Below are 16,645 nucleotides of genomic sequence, written 5' to 3' on the forward strand. Positions count from 1 at the left end.
GACAGGTGTGGCAAAACTTATTGCGGAGGTTAAGGAGGTGTAAGGAGGAGTGTAAGTGAGTTGAGTGAAACTGGATCCCCTCTGCGTCGCTCCCCCTCGCCACATCTTGATTCTCCCCTCAAGACTTTCTCAGGGGGGTTGTGACCAAAAGTTTATTATTAGCGTCTGTCTCTGCGCTCTCTGTCCTCCCCCCTTCCTCCGTCTCACTTCTGTCCGTCACTTTCTGTTTTTGTCTTGTGCGCCCGCTTTCTTGTTCGCTTTTCTCCGCTGTTTGATGCTCACTTTTCTTTACTCGCCTTAAGGTGTTTTGTTCTTGTTGTCTGTAGTTGTGTCTTTCCTTCACCTCTGGTTTTCTGCCGACGACACCGCAAGCTATTTTTTACTTTGTCACATCTCTGCGCTCTCTAGTCTTTCTGCGCCTTCGCTTTAATACTCCATTATCCCGTCCTCAGTCGTCCTGTTGTTCTCCCAAACTCCTCATCGGCCAGTTTTCCCGCCGCTGCTTCACCTGCCTTCACCTTTACTACAACCTCCCTTCATCATCTCCTCTTCCACGCAAGCTCATCTCTGAGTGGCTCTGCTGAATAATGGGAAAGACCGAGCTGTACTCTCTCTATAAAGGCTTTCTGGACTGTATTTGCCTCTGCCTCTCTGTGAGTATCTCCATTTTCTGTGCTTGCATTCGCTTCTGTCTGTCACCTCTGCATCACATCAACCTCTGACTCGAAACCACCTGCACCCGGTTGCTATTTTCTCTTTAAGCTCCTCAGTCGTCAAACAACGAATCGCATGCAGACTGAGTGCGTGTTTTTTTATGTGTCACTCGCTCATCTATTTCGCGGCCCTCGTCCTGCAGCAAGTGTCTCCTCAGCACTTGCTGGGCTTCTCATATTAATAACAGTCTCAGAGTGCAGATGGAAATAGAGCCTCAGCTTTTCTGAAGAGGCCAGAAGTCATTTGACATTTCTTATTAGCCTCCTTTAGAACAACCTCAGGTCATCAGGATCAACATCATCAGCTCGCGTTCTGGAGGATTTGATTTGATCACGGCTGCTTTGAAGGAGTCTTCAGTTTTAAACAAATGGGCTGCATTTAAGGGTCTTTGAATGCATCGCTGATGACCTTTGCCCTTCAGGCCCTTCAGGCCACCCTGTCTTTAGTCAGACAATGAAGAACCGGACAGAGGCAGGCCACTCGCTGCCCAGATTTCTCCTCTGTCACAAATTCAGTTGTCTTTGTCTCCAGCGGAGCAGCGATGAGGCTGCAGAGGACAACGAGAGGGACACTGAGAACGGCCACCTCATCTACAAGAGTGGAGACGTCCTCGAAGACAGATGTAGGTAGCAGTGTTGACGGCCTTCATACTGTAAAACACTCCAGCTTTAATTTGACCTCAGTCTGTCTCAGACATGTGACTCCAGCAGTTCTGTCCAAGTTCCAGTCATTATTACTCAGCAAGTCAAGTAACCTTTTTCCCACCAAGGAAACTGCAGTCTGACCTACTGTCTGCTGTCTTTACAGTGCCTGTTCAAAAAATGTATAAAATTTGTGTTATAATTATTGATATTCTATCAGATAAATGAAATCAAATAGAAGTAAATAGCTCTATAAAAGCTTATTAATTTCTTTATTTAATCCCACACACATAAATCTAAAACTGAAAGTGATCACAGACTTGCCATTGGAGTCCTTTCAGTCATTAGGTCTCAAGTCGAGTCCCAAGTCATCTCGAGTCGAGTGACTCGAGTCGACTCCAGTGCACGTCTCTGATGTGTCTTCATTAGTGGAGTCCAATAGTTCAAACCTTCAAATTATTTAAAACATACATTCAAGTTATTAAAAGAAGAAGCAGCAAATACACACGTGTGAAACTGAAACTATGAAATGGATGAAAGTTTGTTTTGTCTGTTTTTGTTTTGGCCCAAGAATAATCTGGAGCACTCACAGGAATCATTTTGCAATTTCCTATGAAGACTCTGTCTTTTTGTTTGTTGTGTTTTTTAAATGTCTTTTTTATTAGAAACAGTTAAGTTTTGTCTTGTTTGTATCGACTATTTCTGCCAGACACATAACGTTCATGTGTTCTGATTTTTCCTTATTTACGCGAACAAAACATGATGAATCGATTTGAGGAAATAATGTTTACAATGGGGAGACACGGTGATAAAGACTGTGGAAAACTAATTTTAAATCAATTGATTAGTCAACTAATCATTTCATCTGCAGGAGCAGTCCTGTCATGTAGCACTTTAGATACAGTACTTGAGTAAGTGTACTTAGTTCCACCCCCTGTCTGTCTTCCAGATGAGATAGTCAACACTTTAGGTGAGGGAACATTTGGGAAGGTGGTACAATGTTTGGACCATAACAGGTAATTTTGCTTCTTGTAATAATGAAAGTTGGACCGATATGGAACATGTTATATGCGTATTTCAAACCCAGTGTTTTAACACGCAGAGGAGGAAGTCGAGTCGCTCTGAAGATCATCAAGAACTTGGAGAAATACAGAGAAGCAGCCAAACTGGAGATCAACGTGCTGGAGAAGATCAGCGAGGGAGAGCCGGCCAACAGACAGTGAGTGGATTGAGAAGATGTTACTCTTCTGATGCATGTCTAGTCTGATGCATCTCATCTCTGTGCTTCTTGTCTCTCCAGTCACTGTGTGCAGATGCTGGACTGGTTTAACTACTACGGCCACGTGTGCATCTCTTTCGAGCTGCTCGCTCTCAGCACCTTCGACTTCATGAAAGCGAACAGCTTCCTGCCTTATCCCATGAACCAGATCCGACACATGGCCCACCAGATCTGCCACGCTGTCAGCTGTGAGTCCAACATGCACCACATCAACGGTACCTCTCTGCTTTTTTTTTTCTCCCGCACCTCTGGATCAATGTCAGTGACGACTGTAAGCCGATTATTACAAAGCCGTCCCACTGATGCAGCAGCAAACAAGCCAGGTGGATATTCAGGGCCTGACTGTTACCTGGAGAGGATCTTCTTTCTGTCCTCATGCTAGGTTCAAGTGAAATCAAATATCAGACTTTAAGGCCTGTATCACTGAATTTTAAACATGAAGATCACCAGATCTTAGATTTACATCAAGTTGTACTCACTCACACTCCTGATTCATTTCATCCAAAATCTATTATGAGCACATTTGCTTAAAGCAGCATTATGCAACACCACTGTCATCAATACAAATCCAAGTTCTCATATCAGGTCTTATGTGTTGAAAACTTGTATGTTGAAGTAAACATGTTATTTTTGTTTAATACTAGAATGTGCTCAAAAAACACATAACTTATCTCCTATCTCATACGCACCTGTGTAGTTAATTCATTTGCATCTGCCAAACTAGCCGCTAGACATCAATTATGCAAATGTGTGACATGGTGACATAGTGTGATGTCACACAGTCACAGAATTAAAGGCGAGACTGTTGACAAGGCGTTTCAGGAGCAGTGTAATCTGTGGGACAGAGCAGCTTCTGTCAGTGTGGTCTTTGACTTTTCTACTTTCAAAACATCTTTCATGTAAATAACCCAAAATTGACTGATGTTGGAGAGAGATTTTGATCCCGATGGATCCAAACTCTTGTACCAGAGGGGAAAGTGCCTCAAAAACTGCCTAAGATCACCTCAGGGTCCCGCAGGGTTGGCAGAATGCAGCCAATCACCTCCTCAGCAGAGTGAACGACTCGCTGCAGTCTGCCCTCGTCCCTGGCAGCAGCGCCAGCAGCAGTGGTAATGGAGGAGGTGTGGATGACCTGTTGTTCACCTCCCACTTGGGGTCCTTAGTGATGTTCGTGTCCAAAAAGAGGAAAGAACGACACGTCTCGACAGAGGAGTCACACGGGGTGATGGAGGCGGATGACGCTGGGATCTTTATGTAACCACACAGCCGTCTCCACTGCCTTAAATGCGTTGAGCCCCGGGTTGTTTTGTCTGCACCAGGTGACCAGTTCATCAGTCTCCCACCTGTAGGTGAGGCTGGTGTCATCTAAGGAACTGATGACTTTAGCTACTGCCAAAATGCTCTTTAGCCAGACGCTTTGCTTGCTGGTGGATTGGTTTGTGTAGTGATGCAGACTTCTGAAAGTGTTATGAATCATCAGCACGACTTAATTATAGTCAATTAAAAGAAGAAATACAAAGAAATCTTGAGTTGCTGGACTGTGAGGTGCACAACATTGTGTTGTGAGGTGCAGATACCACAGCACAAATTCAGCGTTTCCAGGATTTTTAATTAAACCAACATTTCAGCAGACAAACTGGCATCCGTCACGATTATTAATAGTTTAACCAACAAAAACCTGACCAGACGAGGGCGTCGACTCTCTCCTGATAAATCTCCATCTACTCCCCCCCCTCCTCTGTCTCCACTGCAGTTCTCCATGACAACAAGCTGACTCACACCGACCTGAAGCCTGAGAACATCCTCTTTGTCAACTCAGACTACTCCCTCATATACAACGCCGAGAAGGTCAGAAACAACTGCAGGCATGAAGGCCGGGCCTCGTACGAAAGTCAGGATGTTAAATAAGCAGGGATTAATGCAGGCAGAACAACCTGGGAGATTGCTTTGTGGTCGGCCATTTGGATGCAAATTTAGCACAGCAGAAGCCGCGAACCACCCACATGTGTTTCCTTTAGGCACACATATTTACCCAGGACAACTGTGGCTTGTGTTTGCTTACCTCCATATGACAGTGTGAGACATCTTTGGAGAGACTTTTATGATAATTGATATAAAAATACAATTTTTTTTTTAAACTTGGAGGGTTATTTCATGATCGCCTCGTCCATCATTCCTGTCAGTAATATAAATAATATCATATTCAGAAAAGGCGTCATGAAAACAGCATGAAACACCAGCAGCTTACTTGGTAGTAGAAAACAAAGGCCTGTTCTTAGAGCAACTTTTCAGTTTCCTCGACTTCGTTCCTGGTTTAACTTTTGCCCATTATTCTTTAAAGAAAAACTTTGACCTTTGGTGAAAAATGCTTATTCACTTTCAAGCTGAGTCGAGCGAGAAGGTTAATACAGTAAGATATGAGGCTACAGGTCTGAGCTGTTAGCTTGGTTCAGCATAAAGTTTAATAGTTACCGTTTCAGATACAAAAGCTCCCTCAATCTGTCAGTGTACCAACTGTACAGATGTTAGCTTCTTCACGCTGAATCAATTTGCATCTCGTCACACCGCCTCCGAAAATCTCACATTCTGTCTGAACACACTGTGAAAACAACAACTTGTGCTTCTCTGCGCGGTAACACACACACACACTTGCCGGACGATGATTTGACACTTTTGTGGAGGATTTCAGACATACCGTCAGCAGTGTGAGCCAGACAATGTAGCACAAATGAATTAGCTGACTCGGTGTAATAATCCTTTGTTTCTATGTTTGATGGCATATTTAGTTAACATATTGTTATGGTAACAGCGTAACATAGAGTGCATGCGTAATGTCAGTGGTTCTTAGATAATTTTATAAAGGATTTCACTAAACTGGCTACACACCAGACCAACCTCCTCACTCATTTGTCACCGTACTTCATTAGGTCCACTTTCATGTCAGTGGTGGCATATATATCCATCCGTCAATACATGCACCTCCCTGCCTTGAACACCAGGGGCATATGTCTGGATATACAGAGACAAAACCAAGCCTCCTGAAGAGCGCCAGGCTTTGAAGCCAACTTTTGTAGTGACCATGTAATTCCACCGTCACGTGATACACCGGGGCCCAAAAAAGACTTTTCCCATAAGCTTACATTGTGACAGAAGTGGCTGTAAAACTGTGGATCATTTTGGAAAGTCTATAAAAGCCACACGATAGAATTCATCTCTAATCATGTTATACAGGCTCTAAATCAAAAGTTAGCTGACTTGGTCAGCAGAAGTCTCTACTGCACATGCTCTGTAGGCCACACAACACAGAGGATCCTGGTTACTTTATAGCTGGTTTGAGTGCTACAGATCTGACAAACTGTTGGCTTGTCTACAACCTGTTTCATCGATGTTCTTTGAGCCATGAGAGCTGTTACTCTGTTCCCAGACCTGTAGAGTGTTTGTAACTGATAGAGATAATGGCCAAAACAACAATTTATTCAATTTATTTACTAATGAATTCAAATTGTAATTAGAACTACCCTTTAAATAACCAGGTTGAGTTTCTCCTCCTGTCTTCTTCCAGAAGTGCAATGAGAGGAGAGTAAATGACACCACGGTGCGGCTCGTTGACTTTGGCAGCGCCACCTTTGACCACGAACACCACTCTGTCGTCATCTCCACTCGTCACTACCGAGCTCCAGAGGTCATCCTGGGTGAGAGATGTTGATTTAGACCAGGGAGTAACCAGGAGCTGTCAGTCCTGTGCTGTGTTTTTGAGGGATGTGTCCCTCCTCTCTAACCCTCAGAGCTGGGGTGGAGTCACCCGTGTGACGTGTGGAGTATCGGCTGCATCCTGTTTGAATACTACGAAGGCTTCACACTGTACCAGGTCACAAGTGTGTTCATACTGCATGCGTTCAGAGAGGATTTTGATCTTGTCTTCACTTGTGTGTCTTTGTTCACTTACAGACTCATGACAATAAGGAGCATCTTGCTATGATGGAGATATTACAGGGACCAATCCCCCAGAGAATGATCCAGAGGAGCAGGTGACGCACGCCTGTGCACTGTTGGTCTTACACAAACACACGTGAAAACACACTCTGCCTGACACATGTTAGTTTTCCCTCACAGAAAGCAGAAGTATTTCCACCGTGGGCGCCTCGACTGGAACGAGTGCTCCAAGGCCGGGCGCTACGTGAAAGCCAAGTGCAAACCACTAAGGGTGAGCTGAGGTGCAAAGTTTCACCACGAGTGACACGTTGACTCCCTTAAACAACACGTTTCTCTTTTCATCTGCGTTCTTTGCAGAAGTACTTGTTGTCACAGGGGACGGAGCACCACCAGTTTTTTCACCTCTTGGAGAACATGCTGGAGTACGAGCCCTCGAAACGCCTCCCTCTGTCCTCTGCTCTGTGTCACCCGTTTTTCCTCCACCATCCCGGGAGGAGTCAAGTGTGGAGGAACAGCTGTGATATGAGCAGATGACCCTGACGCTCAGATGACCCAATGAGGATCGTACCAGTGTGTTTGCATGTTTTAGTTTCTCATACACATCATGTACACTTTACATTTCAATCAGGAGACACTAGCTGGTAGAACAAAGGCAATAAGACTCCAGTGTGATGATATTATTTTATAGGGGTAATCACGCCATGAGCCGCACAGGAATGTGTTTCCCCTGATAGAGTGAAGAGTTGGTGAAAGGTCTGGATGGATGTGATGTGGACAGGTGTCTCTGATGAAACGAGAAGTGACTGGGGTTGAGGAGGGTCAGTCAGACGCTGAAGTGACAGCTGACAGCAGCAGAGAAAGGAGGATTTGTTTGACACCAAACAGATGATTTGGTCATGGAGGTAACTTGAAGAGGAAAGCGTGGCCCCAAGTTCACACTCCCAGACTCAAAGGCTGCATCCATTACTCCACCCGCCAGACTCCAGACTTGTCAGTCGTACATACTGTGAGTGCTTGAGACATGAGTTAAATATATGATGTTGTGGTTATATTTTATTTCTAGCCTGCATGATTAGAGTAACATTTCAATAAATTAATTGTTTCAGACATTGAGAAAAATGTTGTACAATATCACACCCCTATCGCAGTGAATTGTAGATAATGAATTCTAGTCCGGTCCCCCGAGGAGACTCTCTGGAAGTCTGCAGAAAGTCCACTTGAGAGCCCTTGTGAGCTGGATAGATCTTGGGTGTGGACACACCCGCAAAGTCCATGAGTAAGTCTGCAAGGCTTTCGTGCTCTCTCGCAGTACATTTTGGCCCCTCTCATGGCCATGATACTTGAGTCTGTGTTTCTTCAGACTTTGGCTAAGGGAATACCCTCATTTCATAGTGGTGTAACATTAAACATGGGGTTATCATGGGAAAACATTGATTCTCTAGTTTTACTGACACCTCTGACTGTGACTCGCTCAAACACTCATCAGGTGACATCAGCAAAGTCCGCCAGCTCAGAGGGGGACATTGGGATTGGGTCTGTGGTCGCCCTCAGGTAACTGATGGAGTTGTAAGTGAGAAAGAAAAAAACTTTGGATGTGGCCATTATGATGTCACAGATTGGTCTATGGACTGCCATTTGAAAGCTTCGAGTCTAGTTGTTGCCATCTTGTTTTATTGGAACCTGGAGTGAACATATTTGGATCAGAGGGTGGAGTGAGGCAGAGGGCCTTCAGTACACGTGTAAACGGCATTTTAGCTCACTAAAAACAGCTTTCACAGGGTGAAGTCATTCAGATATTCTGTGTTCACGTCTGGACGAGTTCTTCTGGAAACAATGACAATGAGACACACATTCATCAGTGTTTGTAGCATCATTTGCAAACACTAACTCTGTGAGTATGTGTTGTGATACAGGATTATATAAGTTTGTCGATGACACATAGACAGATAGATGGATGAATGGCTGATCCTGATGCTGGTTATTTTGCTGCTAAAAAGAGCCCCACTTCTAGTTATGTTGGTGCCTAGAACAGCGGGAAAAACACAGAAGCATGGCTTGCAAAATGGTCATCCAGTAATGGTGGTGTAGAAAAGCTAAAACAAGCAAAACCACAGGGTACTGTCACACTGATCCTCACATGCAAGTAGACCAAGTCTGCTTCGAAATGCAAAAAAAGCTTAAAGTATCTGTTTAGTTTTATGCTCTCAGTCACTTTATAAAAATAATATGTGTTTTTTGTAATGAATTTTGTATCAAATGAGTCCTTTAGTTGTTGAATAAATTGAGTTATTCTCTCCTTGTGTTTTGATTGTGGCCTCTCAGCTCATCACCCAGAGAACCGCCCATGTCACACACACACACACGCACACACACATGCGCACTCATAATTCCAGGGTGTTAAAAACAACATGTGTGAAAACAATATCGAGCCTGCGCAGAATGTAAAATCCGAATCCAATCTGATAGAACATATACATGCAGGAGTAATGCGACTATCAATCGAATAAATTAGGTGTTTTAATCCAACTATGAGAAATCTGATCCGGTCTGATTTTAGTCAGACTAAGCTGTATGCATGCATCTTAAAAATCCGATCATAGTTGGATTAACCCAGTAATTCGGTTTTCAGTGTCATGTAAACACACTGACAGTTAACCAGTAGGCTTTAGACATGATCTAGCATGACTAAAGACAAGTTCAACCTTAAAAATAGCCTCTGTTGTCTTTCAAGTCCCCTGTTGGTGGAAGTGTTACAACTCTGAAGTCCACTGTCATATAAGTTGACAAGTGTGTGGCCACACACTCGCACGCACACACACACACACAATCCTCACGTAAATGCCATTTTACTCACAGCCGTCCACTGGCATCTTGATGGAGTGCAGCTCAGCAGAGAGCACGGCCACAAGGCTGAGCGAGTGTATGCTCTTGCCAGGTTTCCTCTTCAGCCTTGGCAGAGCCGAGACAGCCTTATTGTCAGTGTGTGTGTGTGTGTGTGTGTGTGTGTGTGCGCTCGACTGAATGAGACCTTATTTCTAAAGCGTGTGTGTGTGTGTTTGTCTACTTGTACGTGTGCATTACCCAGGGTATGTATTAATGTGTGTGCGTCTTCTTCCTTGGCAGTGCCGAAAGTAATTTCAGGGTGTGAATAAATAGAATTGATGCTAAAATTAAAAAAGGGATTTTGAAGTGTGCAGACTTGAAGAAAAGAAAATCAATTTCTCTGAGTGTGTCTGTGAATAGGACTCGTTTGCTTGTTGTTTCTCAGTGACAGACCTTAGTTCTATTAACAAAGATTCACACTGACACTCTTTACATACTTCATACGACACAGGATACAATGTTTAAGATTGATTTCACTTGATGCTCAACTGTTAAAGGTCGCTGCGCGCCTGAAGATGTAACTGAAGACTGTCAACCTTTTCATTTTGAAAAAGCAGCCGACAATTTTGAAACTCTGACCTTTGACTGACCAGTAGACTGTATTCACACCATTTACCTCTGTTGTCACACTCAGGGTGGGAATATCAAATATGGCACAGATGTGTTAGAGGTTGCAAGTCGTATAAGTGTAGGGAATCTGACCAATTGTCTCCATTTCACTGATTCCTGATTAATCAGAAACCAGTGAACACAGGGACTGGAAATCGGTCCATATTTCAAGGTAAAACAACACACCTGACAGCCCCATTAGCTTCTGTCAGACAACAGCTAACATCATAATTCATACCCCTCCTTGCAAACATTACCGTTTGACAACGCAATCATCAGAATTAACAAAGTATGTTTTCGCAAAACCAACATTAAGTCTGTTTAGGTCTGTTTGAATTCTCATAATGTTTTAGGTTGAGCTGTGGTTTTTAAGTTTGAGGCTGAGGCCGATCACTGAATAGGACCTGAACAGTTGGTTCAGCATGTAGTTCAACAGGTTGAGACCCTCCTGTAGTGCACACCACCAGCATCTGCTCCAGCATCAGCCTGCGCCAAAACATTTCTTAATAAACAATCGTTGCAGTGCCTCCCTTAGTTTAGGTATGGTTTATTTAATAGACCTGAAACCCAAAACCTCAAAATAATTATGGTACGTTATTTTTCACATTCGCTCATACACTAGAATGACATGATGCTATAATCATATGGCATACTGTATATAGAATGAAATGTGAATATGATAACATGGATGGCTGGAGCTGCTTACAGCGCTCCTTCAGTAGTTACTGAATATGGTAATATATAGAATTTGTCTAAAAATGGCTCATCCAGCCACAGATGTAATATGACCAGGAGACACATGAAAGCAACATGAGTGGTGTGGTGCGTGAGATAACATTTAAAACATATGCTCTCTCAGTCACTTTGTCACAATAATTTGTGTGTTTTTGTGATACGTTTTGAGTGAAATGACTTCTTTAGTCACTGAATAAATGAAAGGTTTTCTGTTTCTCAGTGTCTGATAGGAGCTTTTTTTTGCATTCCTGTCTCTAGATTTGAGGAGTCCCTTTAATTTTCCCCCATGTAGTGACAACTGAGATCCAATAAATATGACTTAAAAAAATGTTGTGTTCTCAAAGCACCAGAGTGAATCCCCCGATGGGCCCGCTGACTTTATTTAAAGCAACAAATTCTTCTGTTCGTATGTATTCAGGTCATTATGCTAATGTGTCATGATGAGATGCGTATTTAGTATTTGTGATATAAAAGTAACATTTAGTTTATGGTTGTGCAGAAGACGCTCCTGTCTTGAGTCCATTTGTGGGAACATGTGTGCACGTGTGTGTGCGTGTGTGTTAATGTGTTGATTTCTGTGACTGCTGTTCACGTGTTGGACACTGATCCGCCTGAGAATCCCTTAAGTGGCTCTTTTTGGTGGACTTGCATGGAAGTACTGGTTCTCACACACGCATGTGCACACACAGGCACACACAGGCACACACAGGCACACACACACACACACACACACACACACACACACACACACACACACACACACACACACACACTATACATTAGAGTAGTTTATTGTGGTTTATGTGCTTGATGACATGATCTATCTTTGTGCAAATAAACTGTAAAATATGTTTCTCCCTTTGTTCTGTTTCTGACCTGTTTCAGCTGACACAGGACCAATTCAACCTCCCTCCCTTCAGTTGTGAACGTTCTCCCTTCGGATGACTTAACTGACCCCAGATCTGAGCATGAACTGAGGAGGCGTGGCTCTTCCTGGTGATCTTGTTAAAGGATTAAAGCCTCCTCACCTGTCAGAAATCGAAGTGATCCGGGCAGCAGGGGGGAAAGAATAGGTGGGGAACAAGGGATCGAAGGACTTTAAGTGGGTTGGTTCAAGTGTTTGTGTGTGTGTGTGTGATTTCAATGCCAAATAGGGCATTAGAGTAGGACATAAGAGCACAAAACCCACTGTGGGGACTCATTCAAAGATATTCAAACATGTATCCAAAGGAAATCAGGATAAGTGCTCGATCAAATTCAGAGACAGAACACGGACATAAAAGCTGCAAGCAGATTGAAGAGTTTATTAATCTCTTCATCAGAGCAGATGGGGATCTCAATCAAAACAAAACAGATGACATAAGTTGCAAGGGATCATGGGAGTTGTTGTCCTCTATGTGGCCTAGGCAGATATGTTCATCCACATTTCAACGTTTTAAAGTTTAATGGTTTCAGGTTTCAAGTTTGTGGACGTCACTCTCTAACATTATCATCCCAAGACCTCCCAGAAGTCATAGCAACAGGCGACCAAATGAAAGCAACCTGTTCTTAGAATCAGAATAGGATTCCTCTATTTGAACTTTTACACACAGCTCAACAAAATATATATAACGTAGGTTGTTTTTAGACATTTTAATGGGATGTTACATAATATATCTTTAATAAACACTTCAAATGTACAAATTTCGCTGACAACTACATTAAAGTTCTATTCATCATTTATTAAATGTTATACATAGTACTAAAGGTAAATCGGGGGTCTTAAAGTAAAGTTCTTTGTGTGTGTTTCTTTCGTTTTTTTTTAACTACTGAAAAACAAAAGGTAAACCAATTGATTAGTAAATAAAATACATTAATAAGGACCAGAATGATTAATAAAGAAGAACACAAGATCTCCTGAACGAAATGTTGTTCAGTTCATTTCAAAACTGTATTTCAGACTCAAGGTCAGAATCAAGGACTTTCCATGAAATAAATTACGTGCGAAATCACAATAAAAGAACATAGTTTAAAAATAGTACAGTGTGGTCCAGTTTGGTCCAGTGATCAATACTTTCCTCTTATCTCTGAATGACTCAGACGCTGCCGTCTCAGAGCAGACTCTGTCCATCCAGGTGTCTCTTTGTTTCATTTCCTCTCTCCAAATCTGTGCTCGTCTCTTCCACACTGATTATATTCATGAAATGAAGTCAGGATGTGTCGGAAGTTATATTTCGAGAGAAATGTGAGTTGCAGACCAGTACCTGCTACTTACCTCCCAATATAAGTGCTCCAAAAGAGCTGAACAAGATGCAGATAATGCAGAATTATACAGGAACAACAGCGATGTCAGCATGTGCCACTCAACATGACATCAGCTAAAGTCTTTAAATCTCTGTCACAAACACGTGAGTCATCGGGTGCATTCCCTGCCACGGCTAACGAGATTCCCCTCATTAAGTCTTTAAAGTGGTAATCTGTATAGGAGAGTTGGGGGCTGCTGAAGAGTGGAGCGAGTCTGCAGGAGGGAAGCAGGAGAAGCAGAGGCTCAAACCTGGACCAGAAAACAGGGGTTTTCTCCTTTGAGGGCCAGGGAGTGCAGGAGCAACATCTAATGGAGGACCTTCTGCTGCTTCTTGTTTGTTTTCTCTGATTTGATCTGAAGCTTTGGTCGATTGTCTGGGTGCCGTGCAGGCCATCTGGCTGGAGCTTTATTGGATTTTATGCTGTGATCCTTTGGCCAACTGTGGCCACTTGAACAGGTAAGAAAAACGAGGACTTGGCCAACACGCTGAACTGAGATGAATAGTGTGTGTCTGACGTGTTTGAGCCTGACATAAATCAATTTTGTTCTTGTGTGGTTTCCATCTTTCTCTCTAAGTACTTCCCCCTTCCTGTAGATGACAAATGCCTCATCTGCATTTGTAATCTGGTGTGTGTGTGTTTACTAAGTCAGTGTGTCTGAGCCTTGTCTGAATGCCGTCCTTGTCCTTGTCCCGTCTCCACCTGAATTATTGCCACCACCAGGGGTGACACAGTGTGTGTGTGTCTGACTTTGTCCTCTCAGAGAAACACAACATGAGCGAAGGAGAAAACTGTTCTATCCTCACACATCATCGGTCAGAGAAGTAGCGGCGTGATCATTCCCCCCCGTCCTGAGAGCTCCGGAGCATCATGGAGTCAGTGGTGAGAGTAAAGAAGTCGCTGAGGACTCCAGTCAGGAAGCTAACCAGCTGTGTGTCGGGGGTGAAGGAGAGGAGGCTGTGTGCCAAACCCAGGAACAGGAGGGGCAGGGGAGGAGGAGGAAGAGGAAGAGGAGGATGCAACAGGTCGGGGAGGACCCCCCCTCTCCGAACTGCTCACCCCAAAGAGCCATCTGTCATCTGCTCGTACCAGGCAGACCTGGAGAAGGAGAGGCAAGTGGAGGCATGATGTAGAAAAGTGAAGTGTATAGGATTTATAGGGATCTGTTGGCTGAAATATAATATTAATCAGTATGTTTTCATTAGTTTACAATCACCTGAAAAAATCAGGCGCTGAGGAAAACATGCAGCACTTTCAAAATAAACTACCTGGTTATGTTAAGGTGTCAAAACCTCTTCATTAACTTAGGGGGGGAAGAAACATTGTTTGGATTAAAAGTAGTGCTTGATTAAATGTATAACTGGGAACTTTTAACCATCTAGCTAACAAGACCATCAGTGAAAAAGAAGTATGTATAGTTATTATAGTTAGAGTGCCGAGGATGGGTTAATTAGTCTGTCAGCCTATGAATGGAAGCGGCTCTATAATCTGATGGCAGTGGTCATCTTTTGTCCAACGTGCTCACCAGGATCAGGCTGACAGGAAGTAAAAGTTACTTAAAACAGTCCACACTGACGATTGTCTTAGAGGGGATTCAAATTCTGCTCTCTTGGGTAAAAGTCCCTTTGACCGATCAGCCCATCCACCCTGACCTCCTCCCTACAAGGACCTTCTGTTTTGTTGAATACACTTTTCGCAATGAAGCCAGCGCGTGCTCTGAATTCACGTTGTGTTTAAATGTGATATTCTTCTCATGGTTGTGTCTGCAGCAGCTTTCATTTCCTTCCATCAGTGAAGGCAGCTGTAATGAATCAAGCTCATTCAGGTCACCTGCGCTGAGGCAGAGATGTTGCTTCGTTTTAATTCTGTTTTCTAATAAGTCAAGTGTATTTGTGTTTTGTCTGCTGTGTTTACAGAAAGCTGCGGGAAGCAATGAATGCTCAGAAGAATGCGGAGAGAGCAGCGATGAGATCTCACTTCAGGAAAAAATATCAGCTGTCTGAGGTCTGTCTGCAAAACATGCAACAGATTTGTTGCATAACATTTCTGTTATTCAGCTGTTTTTTTGTATACAAATATTTTTCACTGTTTTTTTTTTTCTCACAGGCCTCTGTGCTGGCTTATCATGGCCGTGGATAATGTAGACAAATACGCTGTCCTGTGTCCAGTCCTTTAACCCTGCTCTTCTTCTGTTTTCCCTTCATGCTCAGAGTACCAAGGACACCAACCACCTGAGGTCCGTTGGAAGGAAGGTGTCGCTCCCCCACGAGCTCTCCAAGATCATTCATCCCGAAAGCAAAAGCAAGGACAACAGCTTCAACCTGCTGAGCGCCTTCCAAGGCCTCAGCTTCGGCACAGCGGCGCTCACAGGGAATAAACACAGCAAGACGTCCACTCCTACATCAGGAAGGAGGGACTCTTGTCAGGTCATGTGATCCGTATGTGATCACAGGGACGATCAATATGCCGCCTTTTGATTGTGTTGGAGAAATTCAGGGGAAACAGCAGGAAAATACCATCCAGATACCAAGATTCAGAAGTAAAACTACAAGAAATGATCTGTGTCAGTGTTTTACAATGTAATGTATATACTTTAGGGTAGTTAAATCTTCAACAGTGTATGATATTCTCATGTAAGTAGTGTCAGTTTTGTCGCAAGGCACAAGTTTTTAAATATATTTTTTTTTATTTCAGGAGGAAGGATAACTTTCTCAACTCGATTAAGGATGCATAATTGTTTATCTTATCAAAAACACAAAACAAAATCTAAATCAGTTAAAATCACCATATTCGACTGCACAGAAACAGGATGAGAGTTGGTGGTGTGAGAATTTGTAATCTGATAAATAACTATAGTGACAGATTCTATTCTCTATAGTTCTATTCATGACAACAGGTTTTCACATTGTCTCTATCCCTTTTCATGTCGTCTTTTTGTTGTACTTTAATTTTTGATCACTGTTATGTTATAATATTGTGTGTGTCATGTAACCTAGAAGCTACTGTAGCTAGTCTCTTCTTACGGGGCTGTCGGGTCTCTGTAAATGATTTTGATCCAGCTGGTGATCTAAACACAAGTAAGGAATCTCAGGGTAACACGTTCACATTACATCACACACTCACTACATACATACATAAATATATACTCATTTTTTCTTTGTGTGATTAGGAAGTTATTTTGATGTATCTTTGTAAATAATCTGATATGTATCACGTGTGTGTACAAGCCAAATTCTACCTGTACTGTAAATTAACTTCATTTTAGTTTCTTGTGATTACTGTCTTGTTTTTATTGAGCTCATACTGGCGTGTAAAATAATCTCGTGCTGCTAATCAACGGTTTTTATACAACATGAAGCAAAAACCCAACAAATGAAGAAGTAGATACTTAATGGCAGTGACAAACACTTGTAATAAACACATCTTTGCACTTTTTTTTTTGGCCTTTACATGGTGTGTGTGTACTTCAGCCTGTTTTAATTCTCTTGAACTCTGATCTTCACATCCATAAATCATCACCTGCTATCAGCTTGTCAGAGCGTTCGAGCGCTCTCAAGGATATGAGGTT

At 42.8% G+C, this 16,645-nt stretch overlaps 2 protein-coding genes across 4 annotated transcripts; both read left to right on the top strand.

Moving 5' to 3' along the window:
• The first annotated feature begins 68 nt into the window (after positions 1–68).
• Positions 69–8,863, top strand: clk2b (CDC-like kinase 2b). 3 transcript variants are annotated; one of them, XM_037075816.1, is made up of 11 exons: positions 69–653; positions 1,246–1,336; positions 2,305–2,371; positions 2,458–2,574; positions 2,656–2,822; positions 4,388–4,482; positions 6,197–6,326; positions 6,420–6,502; positions 6,583–6,662; positions 6,748–6,838; positions 6,925–8,863. In XM_037075816.1, the coding sequence occupies exons 1-11, from the start codon at positions 588–590 to the stop codon at positions 7,099–7,101; spliced, it is 1,164 nt and encodes a 387-aa protein (XP_036931711.1). In that variant the 5' UTR covers positions 69–587; the 3' UTR covers positions 7,102–8,863. The 3 variants fall into 3 exon arrangements, with proteins under 3 accessions (XP_036931711.1, XP_036931710.1, XP_036931712.1); XM_037075815.1 differs by having other exon boundaries at positions 69–1,336; XM_037075817.1 differs by lacking the exon at positions 1,246–1,336 and having other exon boundaries at positions 613–653.
• Positions 8,864–13,371: 4,508 nt separating this feature from the next.
• Positions 13,372–16,512, top strand: LOC119006072 (complexin-3-like). The gene is made up of 4 exons (XM_037074411.1): positions 13,372–13,535; positions 13,841–14,193; positions 14,998–15,081; positions 15,288–16,512. The coding sequence occupies exons 2-4, from the start codon at positions 13,948–13,950 to the stop codon at positions 15,510–15,512; spliced, it is 555 nt and encodes a 184-aa protein (XP_036930306.1). The 5' UTR covers positions 13,372–13,535; positions 13,841–13,947; the 3' UTR covers positions 15,513–16,512.
• Positions 16,513–16,645: the final 133 nt, after the last annotated feature.

The sequence above is a fragment of the Acanthopagrus latus genome, chromosome 17 (genome assembly GCF_904848185.1).
Source record: "Acanthopagrus latus isolate v.2019 chromosome 17, fAcaLat1.1, whole genome shotgun sequence".
In the NCBI taxonomy this organism is placed as follows: domain Eukaryota; kingdom Metazoa; phylum Chordata; class Actinopteri; order Spariformes; family Sparidae; genus Acanthopagrus; species Acanthopagrus latus.

What these genes read in the sequence shown, in the direction of transcription:
- clk2b (XM_037075815.1), top strand. Translation starts at nt 1,168, where the DNA reads ATGAAGAACCGGACAGAGGCAGGCCACTCGCTGCCCAGATTTCTCCTC. An exon ending in GGAGAGCCGGCCAACAGACA is followed by an intron (nt 2,575 to 2,655) that starts GTGAGTGGATTG and finishes TTGTCTCTCCAG; the next exon opens with TCACTGTGTGCAGATGCTGG. An exon ending in AGCTCCAGAGGTCATCCTGG is followed by an intron (nt 6,327 to 6,419) that starts GTGAGAGATGTT and finishes TCTAACCCTCAG; the next exon opens with AGCTGGGGTGGAGTCACCCG.
- LOC119006072 (XM_037074411.1), top strand. Translation starts at nt 13,948, where the DNA reads ATGGAGTCAGTGGTGAGAGTAAAGAAGTCGCTGAGGACTCCAGTCAGG. An exon ending in ACCTGGAGAAGGAGAGGCAA is followed by an intron (nt 14,194 to 14,997) that starts GTGGAGGCATGA and finishes GTTTACAGAAAG; the next exon opens with CTGCGGGAAGCAATGAATGC. An exon ending in AAAAATATCAGCTGTCTGAG is followed by an intron (nt 15,082 to 15,287) that starts GTCTGTCTGCAA and finishes CTTCATGCTCAG; the next exon opens with AGTACCAAGGACACCAACCA.